At 51.7% G+C, this 16,624-nt stretch overlaps 2 protein-coding genes across 2 annotated transcripts in view; one reads left to right on the top strand and one right to left on the bottom strand.

The window, feature by feature from the left end:
- The window catches only part of SLC67A1 (solute carrier family 67 member 1), a 67,618-nt gene extending 65,614 nt beyond the window's left edge, over positions 1 to 2,004 (top strand). The window contains exon 11 of the mRNA XM_075712747.1: positions 1,817 to 2,004. Coding sequence (XP_075568862.1) covers positions 1,817 to 2,004 — 188 coding nt within the window. The remainder of the gene's footprint in view (positions 1 to 1,816) is intronic.
- Positions 2,005 to 4,597: 2,593 nt separating this feature from the next.
- PHLDA2 (pleckstrin homology like domain family A member 2) lies at positions 4,598 to 4,996 on the bottom strand. Its single transcript, XM_075713116.1, has one exon. It carries the CDS (start codon positions 4,994 to 4,996, stop codon positions 4,598 to 4,600), a length of 399 nt encoding a protein of 132 aa, XP_075569231.1.
- Between the last annotated feature and the right edge of the window lie 11,628 nt (positions 4,997 to 16,624).

The raw sequence follows: 16,624 nt of genomic DNA, 5'->3' as shown, positions 1-16,624 counted from the left end.
GGAAATCTTCTGCTGACATGGTGACTTGTCCCAGTTAAAGGTCTTGCCTTAAATGAGATCCGTCACATGTACAGCTTTGCAACAGAGCTAGGGGCATGCTGCAAGGCCAAGATTTACAATGTCCCAAAGCCTGAAGGCATCTGACATGAGGGATCTAATTTAAGCCCATTAAATAGAAATTATCTCTCTCAGCAACACGGTATAGAAGTGCAGAGGGAGAGCCTGGCCTTTTAAGAGGATGGATTTCTGCTCCAGAAAAAAAAAAAAAAAAGAAAGGGAAAAAAGCACCTCTTCAGTCATAAGAGCCAGTTTGGCAATTGTACGTAGTCATTAGTTTAATTCAAATACCTAGAGGGGAAAAAATAATTGCAAAACCTGCCCAGAAAGTTTGGTGGTTGTGGGATGGTTCCCATTGGCAAAGGGTCAAAGCAAGGTCCCACCCATTGCCTTTGTGTTCCCATGTGCAGGAGGAGCGCTCGGCAGTGCTTCCCGGGAGATTTCCCTCCCCGCACAGCTACACCCTCGGCTCGGGCTCATTGCACAAGTATTTTAAGCATGCTGATAAAAGCCCAGCAGTTGCTGGCCTGCATTACGTGAACACCTGACTGCCTCTTCTCTCCCGGAGCCAGGGCTCGTTTCCCTGTGGCTGCCCACGTTAAATATCGCACTCGGCTCCACATCTTTCTTGCATGTGGGACAGCATCCTCCTCTTCCCAGACGTTGCTGGCCTCATGCAGCAGCAACACCTCAGTGCATGTCTTGGTGGAAAATTGATGCCAATGGCTCAAATAATCATATAAAAATAATTGCAAACATCATTTCAGAGTGGGGCACAAGTTTCTTGTATATGCTGCCAGCTTGCCCTTCCTCCCAGTGTTGGGGGCTAATGATTTTCTGGCCAGCCGGGTATTTTCTGTTCCCCTGAGTGCGATAGCTGTCTTGCACAAAGACCGCAGGGCAAAGAGCGGGCTGGGTGCATAGGGGCTGTCTTTGCATCCTGTGGGATGGCCTGGCTGTCTGTCTGCGCATGGAAAAAAAAATCCTGCCTTTGCCAAACTGGAGGTGCTTCCCCGTCCGCCGGGTTCCTGTTAACAATGCAAATGGGAGAGCTGCTAGAAGGGGAACTGGCCCAGCTGAGTGAAGGGCTCACATTTCCATCCAAATTGAACTATCTGTTCTTTTTGCGAGGTGGGGTGGGGGAGTATCTCAAGGGGGGTTCAGTCTTTATCTGTGGTTTTATTTATTCCTAAAGACCTAGTTAGACCTAAGCTCCTGCTAAGCCCTTGAGAGCTGTTCCTCTGTCCCACACTTGAGAATAAATGGCAATAGCAGCTCTGGTGGAACAGGGCCCTCTTGGGTAATTACGATATTGGAAGAATCTGTGATTTGCTGGGAAGTCTTGAACATGACCCTGGAAATTACCTCTCCATCCCTAACCCCATGCAGTAGTTACCAGCCCCGTTGAGTGCAACATTCAAAAGCATCTTCTGGGGCCAAAGGCATCCTTGGAACCTGGTGAAGGCAGCAGTGAGCACCGGCTTGCCTTTCAGGCAGCATTACGGTCATCTGGGCTGCTCAGTAACGAGCTGAGCTGGCTCGTGGTGGAAACTAGTCCCTGTGCCTCTAGGAGTCCTTAGCCTTAACAAACTCTAACTGGACCTCCATAAATTAATGCAAGAGTTTATTTGAAGTGATTTGCTACTACTGCAGGGGAATGCCATCAGGGATGAAGGGGCTCCCACACACTCTTCCCTGCTTTCCCATACCAAGCCTTGTCCTCACCCTGGTGTGTGCGTGTCTCTGCCGTCTCCCCTAGGTACCATGCTCGGGATTTGTGCCTCGGTGCAGCCCTTGACCCGGACGGTGGGCCCCACCATCGGTGGACTTTTATACAAACAATTTGGAGTCTCCTCCTTCGGCTATTTACAGCTAGTTGTCAATACAGGTTTGTTTGTTTACCTCTTAAAGAGTAAAATCCCACTGAGACAGATGAAAAGCCAGTAATTCAGCTGCAAGAAAGTAACCCCCTTACGTTTTCCATAGAAATAAAGATGTTCTTGAGTTTTCTTTTTGATTCCATAGACCTGGAATAAAGCCATTTGAACAATACCTTGCCTTTCGTCAACATTTACAACTAGATTAAGGCACAGATCAGTTTGCAAAGGCCTTGCAGCCGTGCTGGAGCAGCTGGCGGCCGTGGGACCCCGGGCCCTATCGGGTCCCCCCCCCCCGCAGCGGTGGCTGTCATTGCAGGCAATAGCTCCAGATCCTCAGCTGTTGCCAGGCAGCATTCTTGCTTGGATTCACTGAAACCAAGGGGATTGGGAGCCAGTGCCTCTGCTCTGGTTTGGCCTTTTATTCCACCACAGCCCCCCACCCCGGCAATGGTACCAAGGAAAACTGGGGTAAAACACATCTGCCTTTGCGTTTCATTTTGCTGCATTAAATGCACCTCTGGCATTCTTGTGCTAGAGGGGCACCAAGGCCAAAGGCTTTCAAATGCTGTGACCAAACATTTGCTACATCCACAGCTCAATCGTGCAACCCTGCCTCTGCACGAGCCCGGCGGGCAGCAGCGTAGCTGCCAGCAGCGTGCAAGAACGCAAAGCCCCCGTGTAGCACGCTGCAGTGCCAGAGTCTCCCTGCTGCTTCCAGAAACGAGGGCCAACCCTCCATCCAGTTCTCCCCCCCCACCCCCAAACTGTCTCTCTTGCTCTTACTACAGGCTGCTTCTAATTACATACTTTGCAACTTCCTCTAATACAAAGTCTCCTGCAAGAATTGCACTGATATTGGGAGGAGGAAATTACCTGATTGAAATTACGAAGTCTGGAGCATTGCTAGCAAGTACTTTGCCTGCCAGTCTTAGTCCTGACTGCCAGAGCTGACTCATGTGCTGCAGCATTGCTCTCGAGGAAGCCCAGGTTAGTTAGTGATAACTGAGCCTCACAAGATAAAAATTCAGTAGTTTTATCCAAAAAAAATTAGCTGCTTTTTTTTTCTCCAAGCTTCTTGGTCCAGGTGCTATTGGAAAAAGCCCATCTCCATTCTTCCCAGTTATCCTGTAGATATTTAACTCAATCTAGAGACTGCAGAGGCAGAGGAGAGAGTGAGGAGTTCAGCTTGCTTTGTTGCAAAGCTGAGGAATCCTGTGGAACGTCAGCGCTGCGTTATTCCAAAATCAAGAATCCAGTTTTCTGCCTTAGCACAGCACTAAGCTATGGGGGCCGGGGGAGGGACGCGGGGTGTTAGCAGACAACAGCATTTTATTGTCACAGGGAGCTCTTGTGCCTTCTGTAGCCACCATTACTCAATTATATGGGAAAGCGCTTCAAAAGCAGAACTTACCCAAATTGTGGTAGGCTGTTCTATTTCCACCACTGGCCAGAATTGGACCTCAATGCACCTCACCTGGTTGGCAATGAGGTCAAATGCAAGTGAGTTATCCAGGCTTTCTCCACCTCCCACTGCCCAGTCCAGGGCACCAAAAAGCTGAGCTTACCCACTCTTTTTAAGCCACTACACCACTGCCTGCTCCACAAACATGCGTCAACAAAAGTTACTGCAGCCCAGAGTACAGTAATAAAAAGTGAACAATTCAAGTAATTTATTTGGAATGGACATATTAATGCAAAAGCAATATTAAGACCAGTAACTGCTGAAAGACATTCATCAAAATAAATACAAATATAGATACTACAAATAATTTAAATTGTGTTTAACACCACCAGTCAGTGTTGAATCTTCTTTGCGTCTCATAAATAGAAGATAATCGTTCGCAAAGCTGTGCCACTCAAAACACGTGGCCGCTTTGCTAGAAGTCCATTACGAAAGTCTTTGGTTTTTCTTTAAATGCATCTCAGGCAAAGCTCAGGACTCTTTGCTCAGCAGCCTCAACAGGCTTGGAGAAAACCAAGCTGCTTCCAGCTCTCTTCTTCGCTTTCCTTCATTGGTACCCTGTCCCATTTCAGTCCAAGACACTCGATCTGGTTTATCATCCAGTGGTATGCTCTAAAGGCAGCAAGAGAAAGCAGTTTAGTTAAACGAACAGGACACTGGGGCAGAAAAATAATGGGGGGGGGGGGAGGCTTTAAAGGGAGAGTAAGCGTTCAGCATTTATTTTCGCGGATATCGTATTTTTAGCAAATTCTATAAGGAACGCACTGCCAAGTGCCATTTCTTACTTCCCCCCTAATAGCCGCAATTCTCAGCGCCCGGCATAAGGCCGGCTCCCACCAGAAATTCCCAGTGCCGCATCAGGAAAGGGGGAGGCGAGCCCCGAAACTCCTGGGCTGAAGCGGCCGGGCAGGGCGGCCCGGTTTCGGGGTGCGGCCGGGCACCCTCGTGGGCCGGCAGCGAGCTGGGCAGGCGGCGGCGGGCTCCCTCCGGTAAAAAAGGGGGTGAGCGGTGCCAAGGGAGCCCCGCCGCCCGTCCCCGTCTGACTTCCTAAAGCGGGAGGGGGGTGGGGGCGAGGGGGGGGGTGTGTGTAAGAATAAAAATGAAAAAAACAAAATTAAAAGCCCGGGCAGGAGCGGGTTTGGGGCCGTGTAGGGGCTCACCTGGGGCCAGGCCGGCCGAGGCGGGAGGTGGCGGCGGCTCAGGGCGCCCGGGCCAGCCGCCGCTCCTGGGTGCCCGCCGCCTGCTCCATCTCCTGGCGGCTCTTGAAGTCCTGGATGGCCCGCTTGTTCTGGAAGTCGATGAGGGCCATGGTGATGGAGGCGTTCCAGCAGCTCTGGTCCGGGCACCGAAAGTCAATCTCTTTGCGGTCCTTGGTGACGATGGTGAAGTAGATGTACTTGCCCGTGCGCTCCACGCAGTCCACCTTGAGGATGGAGCCGAAGCCCAGCTCCTTGCCCTTGGCCCGCTTGTGCCCGTCGGGGAAGAGGCTGAGGCTGTCCTTGGTCAGCACCACCAGCTTCTTCTTCCACAGCTGGAAAAGGCTGTCGCTCCGCTTCTCCAGCTCGCCCTCGCGGATCACCTCGGCTTGCATCTTCATCCTCCCTCCCCGGCGGCTCCGGCTGTGGCTTCGGCTGTGGCTCCGGCGGCGGCGGCTCCGCTGCGGCCCCGGCTCCGGCTCCGGCTCCGGCTCCGGCTCGGGCGGCGATGACCGAGCCTCGCCGCGACGGGAACAATTTATTGCAATGAATCAGCGCCGGGCGCCTTCCGGTGCCTCCCCCGGGGAGCCCGGCCCGCCGCCCCCTCGCCGCCCCGCCTCCCGCCCGCCCCCCCGGGCCGCGCTGCCGCCCGCCGCCGCCCGTCGGCGCTGGGTGCTGCGGGGAGGGGGTCGCCGGGGGGCCCCCGGCAGCAGAGGGGAGGGTGCTGGGTGCTGCCCCGCCTCAGCGGGCGGGCTGGGTGTGGGGAGGTGGGTGCCTCCCCGAGGGCCCCCATCTCAGCTGCCGCCGTGGGCGGGGGGACAGCGGCCGCCCCCGTGAGGGGACCCCAATTCTGCAGCCCCCCCCCCCCGTGTGTCCTCTGCCCGGCAGACATAGCCCCCCGCCGTGACGATGGGGCCGCTGTGACCCGATGCACTCCCATCTTGCCCCTCTGAGCGCTCCCTCTCAGGTCCACTCTGGGGTACGTGACGCTCCCAAAACCATGTCCCTGTGGGCCCCAGCCTGGGCCCAGGCATCTCTGCCACATTGGCTCTGCCCTGGCACCATCCCCACCTGGTGCAGGGGGGCCTGAGCCCCGCCTGTGGGAGGCCACCGCCATTTCCCACGGGCATCCCATGGGCATCTGGTTTGGGCCCCAGCCCCTGGTTGCCCCAAGAGGCTCAGCCAGGACCTGGCCAAGCCAGGTCTTAATGTGAGGCCCAGCGTCCAGCCAGCTCTGCACCACCACCATCAGCCCTTCCTGCATCTTTTCCTCGGGGCACCCCACCTCTCCAGTTTTGCATTTTGCATTAACACTGCTCCCCCCTTATCTTTTTTGATGTCCCCTGCAATCACTGGATTTATCTCATTTCTTCCCCCCAGCCCTCTCCCTCCTCCCAGGAAGGCATCACAGTTTGTTGTAGTCTGGCCAGTGCCCAGCGCCACGAGGAAATCAGCGAAGGCTGTGGCGCTTGGGGGTGATATTTAAGAAGCCCATGCAAGCCTGCAGTCCCTTCTACTCGTACACCATTCATTTTGTCACCCTTTTACGATAGTTGACGCAAGGGTGATCCAGCTTCCTAGCCATTGCCTCAAGGCTGCAGCCAAGGGTAGGGCTGCGCTTAATGGACTTATCCAAAGCAGTATTTGCTCAGCTACGTACTTTGTGCAGCATCAACCTTTGGACTTTGAGTCCTTTTCCCCTCCGTCATTTTTCTTGAATGACCAACACCTCTATAGGTGTTTGCAAGCCAAACCCCAGAGCAAAGCCTGACCCCTTTGAAGAGCTTGGCGGCGTTCCCAGGGACTTCGGCAGGGTCAGAAGCCCATTCCTGGGAACAAACTAGAGCTACAGCCAAACCCATTTCCGCTGCAAATCACTCATCCACTGGAGTATATGGCCATACTTTGATAATTCACAGCAGCGTGCACATCTGTGGGCAGGGCTGGAACAAAGGGGGAGGGGGATCTGTGCGGTGCTCTTGGGGTCGACGAATGAGCCAGGAATGGTTTGGTTGAGCTTCACGGGGTGGGATGGGCTAGGGACCACTCTGGGAAGACCACACTGGCCATCACTGCTCTTGGAGTGGGGGAGCGGCTGCGGACCATATGTGTGGCTGTGCCCTGGTGTGAAGAGCTGTGGACTTTTCCCTGGAAGCCAACACGATAGCTCACTTTTAAGTGTGATATAGTTTGTTTTGATTGACTAACCATCAGGCTGCACAGCTACATTTTCTGGACAAATGCTGGTCTGCTCTGTAAAACAGCAAATTCCTGCCCAAAAGGCCCCATAAGAATAAGGGGGCTGGAGCCAGCCAGGAGCAAAGCTGGATCTTAAGCAGAAATCATTATGATATTTTTAATTGGGCTCCAAAATACAACAGAGAATGGTCTTTGTGCACAGGAAATGGGACACCACTTCAAAAAGAGCAAAAAACAAGGCAGCAAGTCAGGAGCATACAAGGAACATCTGGAGGAAGGCTCCCGGTGTGGAAAGGCTGCAGGACTTGGCATGTTTGTGCACACCTTGCTTCAAAAGGTCCGGTTAAAAAAATGAATTTGCTTTTAAATGAAACTCACATCTGTGGATGTGGGGTCAGCAGTCTGCTTTGGTCTCTGTCTTTCCACTTTTGCTTTCATCTGAGTGATTTTTCTTATGCATTTATCCATCATTTTGAAAAATTCAAAGCCTCCCCCAGCTGTCACCACAGTCAACTTGTCTTAGCACTGGCCGAATTAGAAAACTGCTAAAAAAATAAAAGATTATTGCGAAAAAATATGAAAAAAATTGCTCACAGTGTAGAAAAACATAGGTTCTTGCAGAACTGGGACCTTAGTTTCCAATGTATGTCCATTGTAGGAAGGCTCCACTTTTTTTACATAGCATGGGCTTGTTAAGTAAGTGGGTAACCACATAAAAGGAAAGTCCAGTGCATTAAAATACCATAATTTTAGGTCTCCAGCATTGTGACCATGCAAAAATTCCATAAAACAGGTTTTAAAGCCCATTTATCTTTACTGAGACAGAAAGCAAAGGTGACTCTAACTGAACCCAAAGTGGGCAGCAAAGTTGAATCATGAGCAGTCTCCTATGGGAACACATGTAGGGAAAGAAGGGCGAGCTTCAAGGAGCTCAGAGCAATCTGACTTGGGAAACGTGTGGCAATTGCTTACAAGTAACTAGCACAGCCCTAATCCTAGTGCATGCCATGGTAGCTGGTCACTACTGTTACAAGTATGTAGCTCTAGCTTTGCTTGGAAAAAGAAAAAAAATGTATATTGCCTTATTTTTTAAATAATACGGGTTAATAACTTAGGTGAGGAGCCGACAGCAGAGTGCTACTTTCATCTCCAGTGCACTTGGGGAGAGGGGTAAGAGATGCAATGCAGCCCTGCACTGTACCCTGGCAACGAAGCTTGGGACAAGCATGGGATGAGTGTCACAGGGCAGTTTGAGTGTGTGTAGGTAGAGGGTGGCTTTGATAATTAAGGGCCATGACCCAGCTTTAGCTAATAGGAGCTCTGGGTGATTGCAGTTCAAGTGACCGCTGCTGTCTGTCCAAGCTGGGGCTCGTGGCTGGGAGAAACCTGTCGCTGCCTTTAGTTCAGGGTTAGTTTAGTTTGGTTTAGTTGTGTTACCAGTGAGAGCAAGAGAAGAGATTTTTTTTCTTGCAATGCACCATGTCACCATGCCTGTGCCTCCGCAATGCATGAGCTCCCAAATCCAACTACTGTGGCTGCCATTAAAAAGGGTCGTAGGGAACCGGCCCATCGTTACCCCCCAAATACAAGAAATCTGCAGGAATTTGAAAATTTAGGAATTTGTCTCTCTTCTTAGAAAGGGGGAAAAAATAATGCAGTGGGGAGGGGTGTTAACCAGGGGGAGGTGATGGGAAATGCACTGACATTCATTCACTGGAGCCTTGTCCCTCGTGGCCGTCTCCCTCTTCCTGTGCTCACCAGCGATGCTGGTACCACTGTCCACTTCACCCCAAAGCAAGTTCTATTCTAGTGAGGGCAATTTTAAAAGCCTACATGGCAATTTGGCATGAAAGTGTGGCTTCAGTCCTCTCCCAGGCAAAGGGAATGGCACTGTGGGGGGATTCTTGTGTAATGTGTTGCGTATAGGGATTTTTTTTATGGGTGTGGGATAGGGTGGCCACACTCAGCCTCAATGGATGGGCTGCTGGTGCCAGCTTTTGCAGGGTGGGTCACTGGCTCTGCCATGGCACATGTTCCTTTAGTGAATGTCTGCTCCAGAGAAGGGATTTGATCATCATTTCAGAGTCTGAGGCATCATGTACCCTGCTGCTGGCAACATCGAGTTGCCTTAGCTACATGAGTCATGGTAACACAGCACAGCAGCCATGCAGGCGTTGCCAGGAGGAGCCCATGGTCCGAGGTCAAGGCTGAGGATGGGTAGGGCTCACACTGAGGAAAAATGCAAGAAAAGGGGATTTTGGCAATTTACCTCCTCTGCAGCTCTCCCCATGTGCCCATTGGCAGGACCTGCTAGCTTTCCTGTGGGATTTAGCAATACCTTTAGCCTGCCAAGGTCTCTGGCTGGCCCCAACATCACATCTCCCTCCCAAGAGATGCAGGAGCTCACGCTGCAGCTATCAGCTATTGCAGGGTACCAGTGGTCCTGCTGCCATCATGTTTTTATTCCCATTGTTGCTCTGTAATCCCAGAGACATGCATCTCCTCTCTGAGGGGTCTGTCCCTGGAGAAGGACCCCTAATTTTGCTGGCATTATGCTGGCGTCTCAGCAGCAGAGGGAAGTGGACACTCAAGGCCGTATAACTTCTTTTATTATAATGATTTAAACATGACATCTGTAGGGGAAAATATCTGGTTTACAGGACTAACATTGTAATCCTGCCAGCTGAAGTCGATTAGTAACAGAGAAACATATGCTCTTGCATTGTAAATTGTTGCCCTCCAAGTTTACATTAGGGCGTAGCTGTATCCACAGGCACGTATAGCTAGAGCTCAGTATAGTGACCACCGGGTCTCCTAGGCAACTTGTACTCAAAAAAACCCTAAATAGCCATAAGCAAAGGGTGTGGGTTGCTACCGTGGAAAGGTTGTGAGGAGAAGCGTTTTTTTCACGCTTTTCAAAATTTTTTTCCATTTTTTCACATTTTGATATGCCTTAAAATGTTTTGTGGTGTTTTTTTTTAATTAGACTATTCCAGAATATCTCTGGGAAGTTTTTTGTTATAGTTCCTTATTATTCTCGTCCTTCACAAATGTCCTGGGACAAACTGGTGCCATTGGGTCAGGTGGTGGGTGCCAGTCCCTCTGCAGGCAGGACCTCCTGGAAGGATGTGGAGCCCATCAGGGGCAGCTGCCCAAGATGCAGACACATGGTGAGGGGGTTCAATCTCACTTTGGGGGTGTTCAGGTCTCTCCATGAGCACAGAGGGAGCTCAGGTACTTGACTCCAAGGTGGCTAAGTTCAGGTGAAGAAGCGCTTCTCTTAGGAGCATCTCATTCAGAAAGGTCTCAGCCAGGGAGATGAAGGCCACCAAGGTTGTTGTTTAATGATTATGGCAAATGAAACACTGCAAGGCTGGAGCTTTTGGGTTAATTTAAACAAGGGCAGCAGCAGAAGCATCTTTGCTCAATCTGTGAGAATTTTTTTCGTACCGTACGCAAGCCATGCATTAATCAGCAATATCACGTAGCCCTGCTTGCTCAATTTACTAATATTTATCTGACTAAGACTCTTTTTTTCCTAAGCAGCTTGAAATGCCTCATCTCACTGACTCAGTGTGTTACCATTACATGTTGTAAACTGCTGCAGGCAGTCATGGAGCAGGCGTGAGGGGCTGAGGAAGAAAGATGTCATTTCCAGTAAGCCGGTCCTTGGTTGTGCTCTGAAGGAGACAGCCAAATAAGGGTGAGTGTGTGCCAACTCAAATCTGCTTAGGAGGACTTCAGGCACTTAAGTTCAATACTGGGATTAAAAATCAGGGGAAGTGGGGTGGCTGTTTTGCTCTGTCTCTCCCCAGCAACCTGGGCATGACCATGTGTGTAGTATGTTCCCCAGTCTTGACACTGTGTAGGTGTTTAGTTTGATTACCAAAAAAAAAAAACCAAAAAAAGAAAAAAGAGGCTTGTGTTTTCTGGTCTTTTGAGCTGTTGGTCATGCAGTTCCCTGCTCTGGTCGTCGTCCCCCCCTCCCCCCCAATACACGTATCTTTGAGCCTCTCAGCCCAATTTCGAGCCCTTACAGTGGAATTACAACAGGTGGAAAGTTGCTGCAAGGTCCATGTGTAGCTGGGCATGGCTTGGCTCCCCACTCGGAGGCACCCAGATGCATCCTCACGCAGGCAAGGAGGGTGTTGACCCAACAGGTTGGGTTTGGTCCAGGACTGCTGTCTAAACGCTGGCAGACCTGGATATAGCCTGTTCTCACAATTGTCTTCATGAGGCAGCTTGCTGAGCATCACAGGGGGATCCACAAATACCTCGAGACTTATGTCAGCAGGGAGAGAGAGCCCCATTGCATGGCTGCCGTGGAACCCACGGTGACTCAGTACTTCCCCTTCAACAAAGACTTCTGCAGAAAGCATGGGAACACCAGCAGCTTGCCAAGTGCTGCCCTGAACTATGCGGTTATTTACTGGCCCCTTTGAATGCTGTCAACATTTTTTCATGTCTGATGAGCTCAGGAGATGGTTTAGGCTACAGCAAAATGACGGGACATTCCCCCTCCAAAGTGTTCAATTTCCCGAACCAAGTCTGTTGGGATAAATATTTGGGACATCCTTATTTTGCAGCAGCAGTAATAAATGCCTGAGACCTCAGCCCTGACTGACGCTGATGTACTCTTTGCATATGAAGTCTCCAGTGATTACAGCTCATGCCATTCAGCCTGATGTTGCCTGTCTGCTACCAGCCAGCCTTTTATTACCCTGGTTTGCTACAGCAATAACATTTACCGGAGATTATGAAGGGCCAGGCCTTGTAGTAGCATGCTGACACCACACGCCAAACTGAAGGTCACTGCTCCAGATAACCTGCCCTTTTGAAATCTGCAGAGATCAGTAAAGTGGCTTTTAACCATCTTTTTCCCATTTTTATCTGTGCGTGGAGACTCTGGCAGGTCCAGTGCTGACAAGCGCATAGGAGCGGGATGTCCTGCATCACGTCCGAGCACATCACTGGGCTGCACTGCCTGGTGACAGCGTAGCACGTGTCCCAGCATCCTGTCCCGGCTCTCCTGCCGGCAGATGATTGAGCTCCTTGCTTGGCGCATCCTCCTGGCCCTGCTTTTCACTTTTTTTTTTTTTTTTGGAACGAATAGTGTGTAAACTTTAAGAGTAAACACTGAACGGCATCACAGGACCGGCTAACCACAACATCAGCAAACTTGGAGGGGTTTGGGGGGCAGATGAGGTCATAGTACTGTCCAGATTTGGGATGTTTCCTGTCTCCAGGCGGGCTGGAGAGCCATCACAAACAAAACCTTCCAGTGCATCATTCCCAGCAGTTGGCCAGGGCCGGGCTGTGGGGAGGAGCTGGAGGGGGAAGAGCATCCTTTCCCTCCTGGGCAGCCAGCATGTGTGGCAGGACAGGTGGTAGTGCTAATGCTGTGTTTCACATTGTCCTTTGGCCGCCAAATTTTCTTTCTCAAGCCAGGGCACTGCACTGTGGCAGGTGTGAAGGGAAGCGTTTTTTGGCACCGGCTCTCCTCTCCTGCGGCTTTTTGCCTCCTTGCCAATATTCCTACTGACGTGATCTTTACCTGCTACCATTACCGTGCTGCTCCCCTTTAAACACGCACCCGTGGCCAGCTCTCCGCCAGTGCAGCCAGCGGGACCTGAGGATGCCACTGCTGGCAGTGCACAGGAAGGCTGGAGGGAAATGGGTGTCTGATACAGTGGATTAGAAAAACAAAAATACTCTCCATGCATCACCTTCAGGTGCTTCAACGAAACCCAAAAACCACGGGAGAGAAAAAAAATCCTAAAACTATGGGATAAAAAGGAGAAAGGGAATTGGCAATGTGTATTTTTCCAGTTTTGACTGACTTCCCCAAATCTAACCTGTCGCTGATTTACTTCCTCACTCCAACCAGCAAATAAAAGGGTATGGGGTGAGTTCAACAGCCCTGAGCCATAGAATTTGGTCTGTATAAACTCCAGGTGCCACCTAATTTCTACCTGTCTTTTGCCTTTTGGGTCATACGGTGGGAGATAGCGGCAGCCTGCTTGCTCCGCAGTGCCTGAGTTAATATTTGCTGATGGGGCTAACATGTAAAAGCCAAACTTTCTTTTTTCCTGCTAGTTACTCAGCCTGTCTCATGTTTGAGCACCCAGCCCCACCTCAGCAAATATTTGCAATACATAGCTCAGGGCATGTCCCAGCCTTTGGTCCTGGGGCCAAGCCCAGCTGTCCTGCTGTAACTCAGGCTGGGCTGGGGCTGGGGAAGCAGCGAGCATCAGTGATGCCGTTATTCTCCTCCTGAGAGTCCCCATGCTGCTTGGCTGAACCAGGAGGTGGGGAAGGGAAATCCTAAGTCATAAAAAGCTGAGGATTTTTTTTTTTTTTCCCCTCTGTTAAAGAAACCACAGTTTGGTGGCAGGGAGAAATGGGTTTGCAGAAACCTCTCTGTGTGTTGTGCAGAGAGCAAAAGCTGGCACTTTTGGAGATGGGCACGAGCCCGGTGGTCCAGTGGACCAGTGGCCCCGTGGCCCAGGGGCAGCCTGTGCCAGTTCTGCTGGAGGCACCAGTGACTGCAGCCTTTACAAGTGGAAAAAAAGATGAAGTGAGAAAGTTTGTGATAAAGCAGGGAGGCAGTTAAGGGGAGGAAATGAGGGCACTCAGCACGTAACCTTGGCCAGGCTCTGCTCCCTGGGGACGAGCCAAAAACAAATTTCCCTGGAGCCAGGGCAGCCAGCGCCCAGGTTAAAGACCCTGCGCGATGAGCGGAGGGGAAGCAGCCATGGCACGCATCGGTGACTAGAGGGCGCAGAGATGTATTGCCCAGCCAAGGGCACCCCACTGCTTTACTGGGGGGCAGCTTTGTCCTCCCTTCCCGGGGGTTACCTGAGGAGCCTGATGCCCACACTTTCCCCTTTGCATACCCTCCGTCGGCTCAGTGGGGCTCCACCCTGGTGCCTGGTACAGCTGTGGGGGGAAAAGTTATTTGCATTGAGCTGAAAATTCAGGAACCTTTCTAATGCTTAAAATAATAGCTTAAAACACAGAAACCACCTTACCGTGGTATAATCTCTGAGTGCACGCTGGCCCAAATGTCATAAAAGCTTAGCTATTAACCCCAAATTACTGGTGTCCTTTAGAAGAGGGGTCCCTTCTGCAAGCAAAGACAGGTAGCACTGACTGGCATTTACCACCCCAGGATGGGTTTATCTGAGCTTTTCTGGAGGTGTTGTAACCAGAGGCATTGCTACAGCAGGGATAAAATGCTTTAAATCCTTTGTTTCCTCAATCTATTTATTGACTATTGGATTTTTAAAGTATTGAGTCCTGCTGGCAGGCTGGCCTTCTGAGCTGGGAAATAACCTCCAAATGGAGCAAAATGAGTTAAACGCCTTGGCAGGCAGCCAGAATGACTAAGTCATTCTTCCAGCCTTACTGGAGCAGGAGTCAAAGTCACAGAGCTGGACACATTTCCCATAATTGGAAACCCTTAGCCAGAACTGCGGGATCTGGGGCTGCAGCAAAAGCTGTGGTGGGCTGCGAGTGGCTGGCGGGGCCATGGGCAGGGCAGCTCTGAAAGGGAGATGCACATCTGTGAGTGTGCGTGCTTTGCAAAAAAGAAACAAATGAACAGAAATAGCAAATGACACATTTGGCCAAAAGAGTGGCAAACGAGGCTGGAGTTTCTGACAAGGACACTGCCAGCCCATTTTCATTGCCAAGGTCTTTCTAAAAGCCTCTTTGGGCTCACACAGGCACCTCTCCATCCTTAGCTTTTCTTACAAGACCCTGAAGTGTGAAACTATGTGAGAGCAGGAGGAGAAATGTTTGATTTCAGTGATTCCATCTCCTTTCTTCCTTCTCCTCCTCTGGCCACGGAGGAGGGATGCGGCAGCACCCGTTTTTTGTCCGGCTGTTGCCAGGATCACTCACTCCCTTCCCTTTCAGTCGGGACTTATCAGTGGCCACTCCAGCAATGCGTGACAACAGCCAAGCGCCCTGTGGGGAGCCGTGCGGGTGCTTCACCACCCACGGTTTATTTAACTGCCCTATCGGCGCCGCTCAGCTCACAGCACCACCAAAACCCATCATCATCATTGGAGGCTGCTAGGACACGGGCAATAGAAGAAGAAAGCTGGGCAGTCACCCCGGCATCCCCTGAGCTGGTCCCCTGGGTGGAGATATCCCTGGCTGGGACTTTTGGCTCCAGCTGCCCTCTGAGCACATTTCTTTGCAGCATGCCCAGCCTGCAGCCCAACCTCTCCCGTGGCTGATAAGAGAAGGAGCTTGACCTTGTCTTTGGTGACTCATGGCTGCTCCTGCTTCACTTGCACTTCAAGGGCTGGTTGCCTCCTCCGTGGGAAAGCTCGAAAGTGTTGACCAGGAGCAGGAGGAGCACAACCACACCTGCACTCAGAAATCCCCTTTAGCCACCGTCATTCAATCATTTATTGCCCCACGGTGCCTCACTCGCTGCTTCTGCTGCTCCTTTCACAGCATAAAGCAAGGCTACAATGGTAGTGCCATGGGACTGTTTGCTTTATCCCTGCTCAGAACCGAGAGGTGATTGTGTTGGCACAATTGTTAATTAAAAATAAAAATCCTTTCTTATTTATGCCACAGTCCATCACCAGGTGTCCAAGGTCTTGGGTGGCTGAAGTCATCGCATCTTCCCCCCCAAAAGGCATCTCTGGGCATCCCAGTGCCGCGGGGCAGCTCGTCCCCACACTGCCCCCAGGCTGAGAATGGGGACACCCGGACACACCGCCCAGCTGTGTGGCACTGGGGACTTTGGGTGTTTTCCAGTGGAGGGAGGGGAGGTCCCCAGGTCAGGGTGGGATGCTCCGGAGCACCACGGCCCTGTGGGAGGCGTGGGGTGTTGTGGTGCCATGGAGGAGAAACACCCTCCCAGGCACGGCGTGTGCCCAGTGAGTCACTGCCCTGCACTGCCACCACGATGGGCAGTGGGGGCAGATTTTATATTTCCCCCCCAAGTTTTCTTACAGCCACATCTTCTCCCAAAGGCTATTTATTTCTATGTGTGCACACATTGCATATGCGCAGAGACAAGCACTGTGCACAGGGGGTACCTAGGCAGGAGCCCAGGACCCCCTTGCCTACACCAGCCACAGGTGATGGCTGTGCACAGATGAGGATGAGGATGACGATGAGGAGGGGGCTGCTCCCAGGGAAGGGTGGCTGCTCAGTGCTGCTGACAAACAGCACCCTGCTCCCCAGCCTGAAATGCAGGAGGGTGGTTTTCTTTTCATTCCCCACAAGCAGTTGCTGCAAGTCATCTTGAATCATAAGTGATTCCTCCTCTGACAGCGAAGAGGGGAGAAGAGGGAAAAAGTCCTTAACCTCATGAGAAAGCTGGGAACTGGAATGGGGACGCAGCCATCCCTACTGGAGAGGGACTGCATTTCTCTGGGAGATCAACAGGTTGTGGGGAACTGCAAAAAAAGTCCCCTCCGCAAAGCCAGGCTGTGATGGATGATTGCTGCGGGCCTTTGAGGCTGATGAGCATTTGTCGAGCATCTGGGACCCCGGGGCAAAGGGAGTGGGAGGGAGGAAGTTTGCGTTCATGGGGGGATGGTGGGGAGCCTGGAGTGGGATCTCAGCCCCAGCCTTCAAAGGGAGGAGGCTGCTGGGTCAGTGTTGACTGGTGGACCTGTCCCAGGTCTTGTATGTTGCTCCCATCCGGGAATTTAAAAAAGCAGGTTCCACTTCTCCTTGGTCAATGGCAACCTTGTTCTTCCATCTGGCACAGGGCTGGGGCGTTCTGCCGGCAGCAGCGGGGTGACTCAGCCCGCCCACGCAGCGGCCTGCCATCCAGCCCCGGCTATATTTGCCGAGCA

Source organism: Pelecanus crispus, chromosome 6 (genome assembly GCF_030463565.1).
Source record: "Pelecanus crispus isolate bPelCri1 chromosome 6, bPelCri1.pri, whole genome shotgun sequence".
In the NCBI taxonomy this organism is placed as follows: Eukaryota; Metazoa; Chordata; class Aves; order Pelecaniformes; family Pelecanidae; genus Pelecanus; species Pelecanus crispus.
Note: the sequence above shows the minus strand (reverse complement) of the source record. Positions and strands in the feature narration are given on the sequence as shown.

Bases quoted from the DNA above. Each gene is read 5' to 3' on its own strand.
- PHLDA2 (XM_075713116.1), bottom strand. From the start codon at position 4,996: ATGAAGATGCAAGCCGAGGTGATCCGCGAGGGCGAGCTGGAGAAGCGG.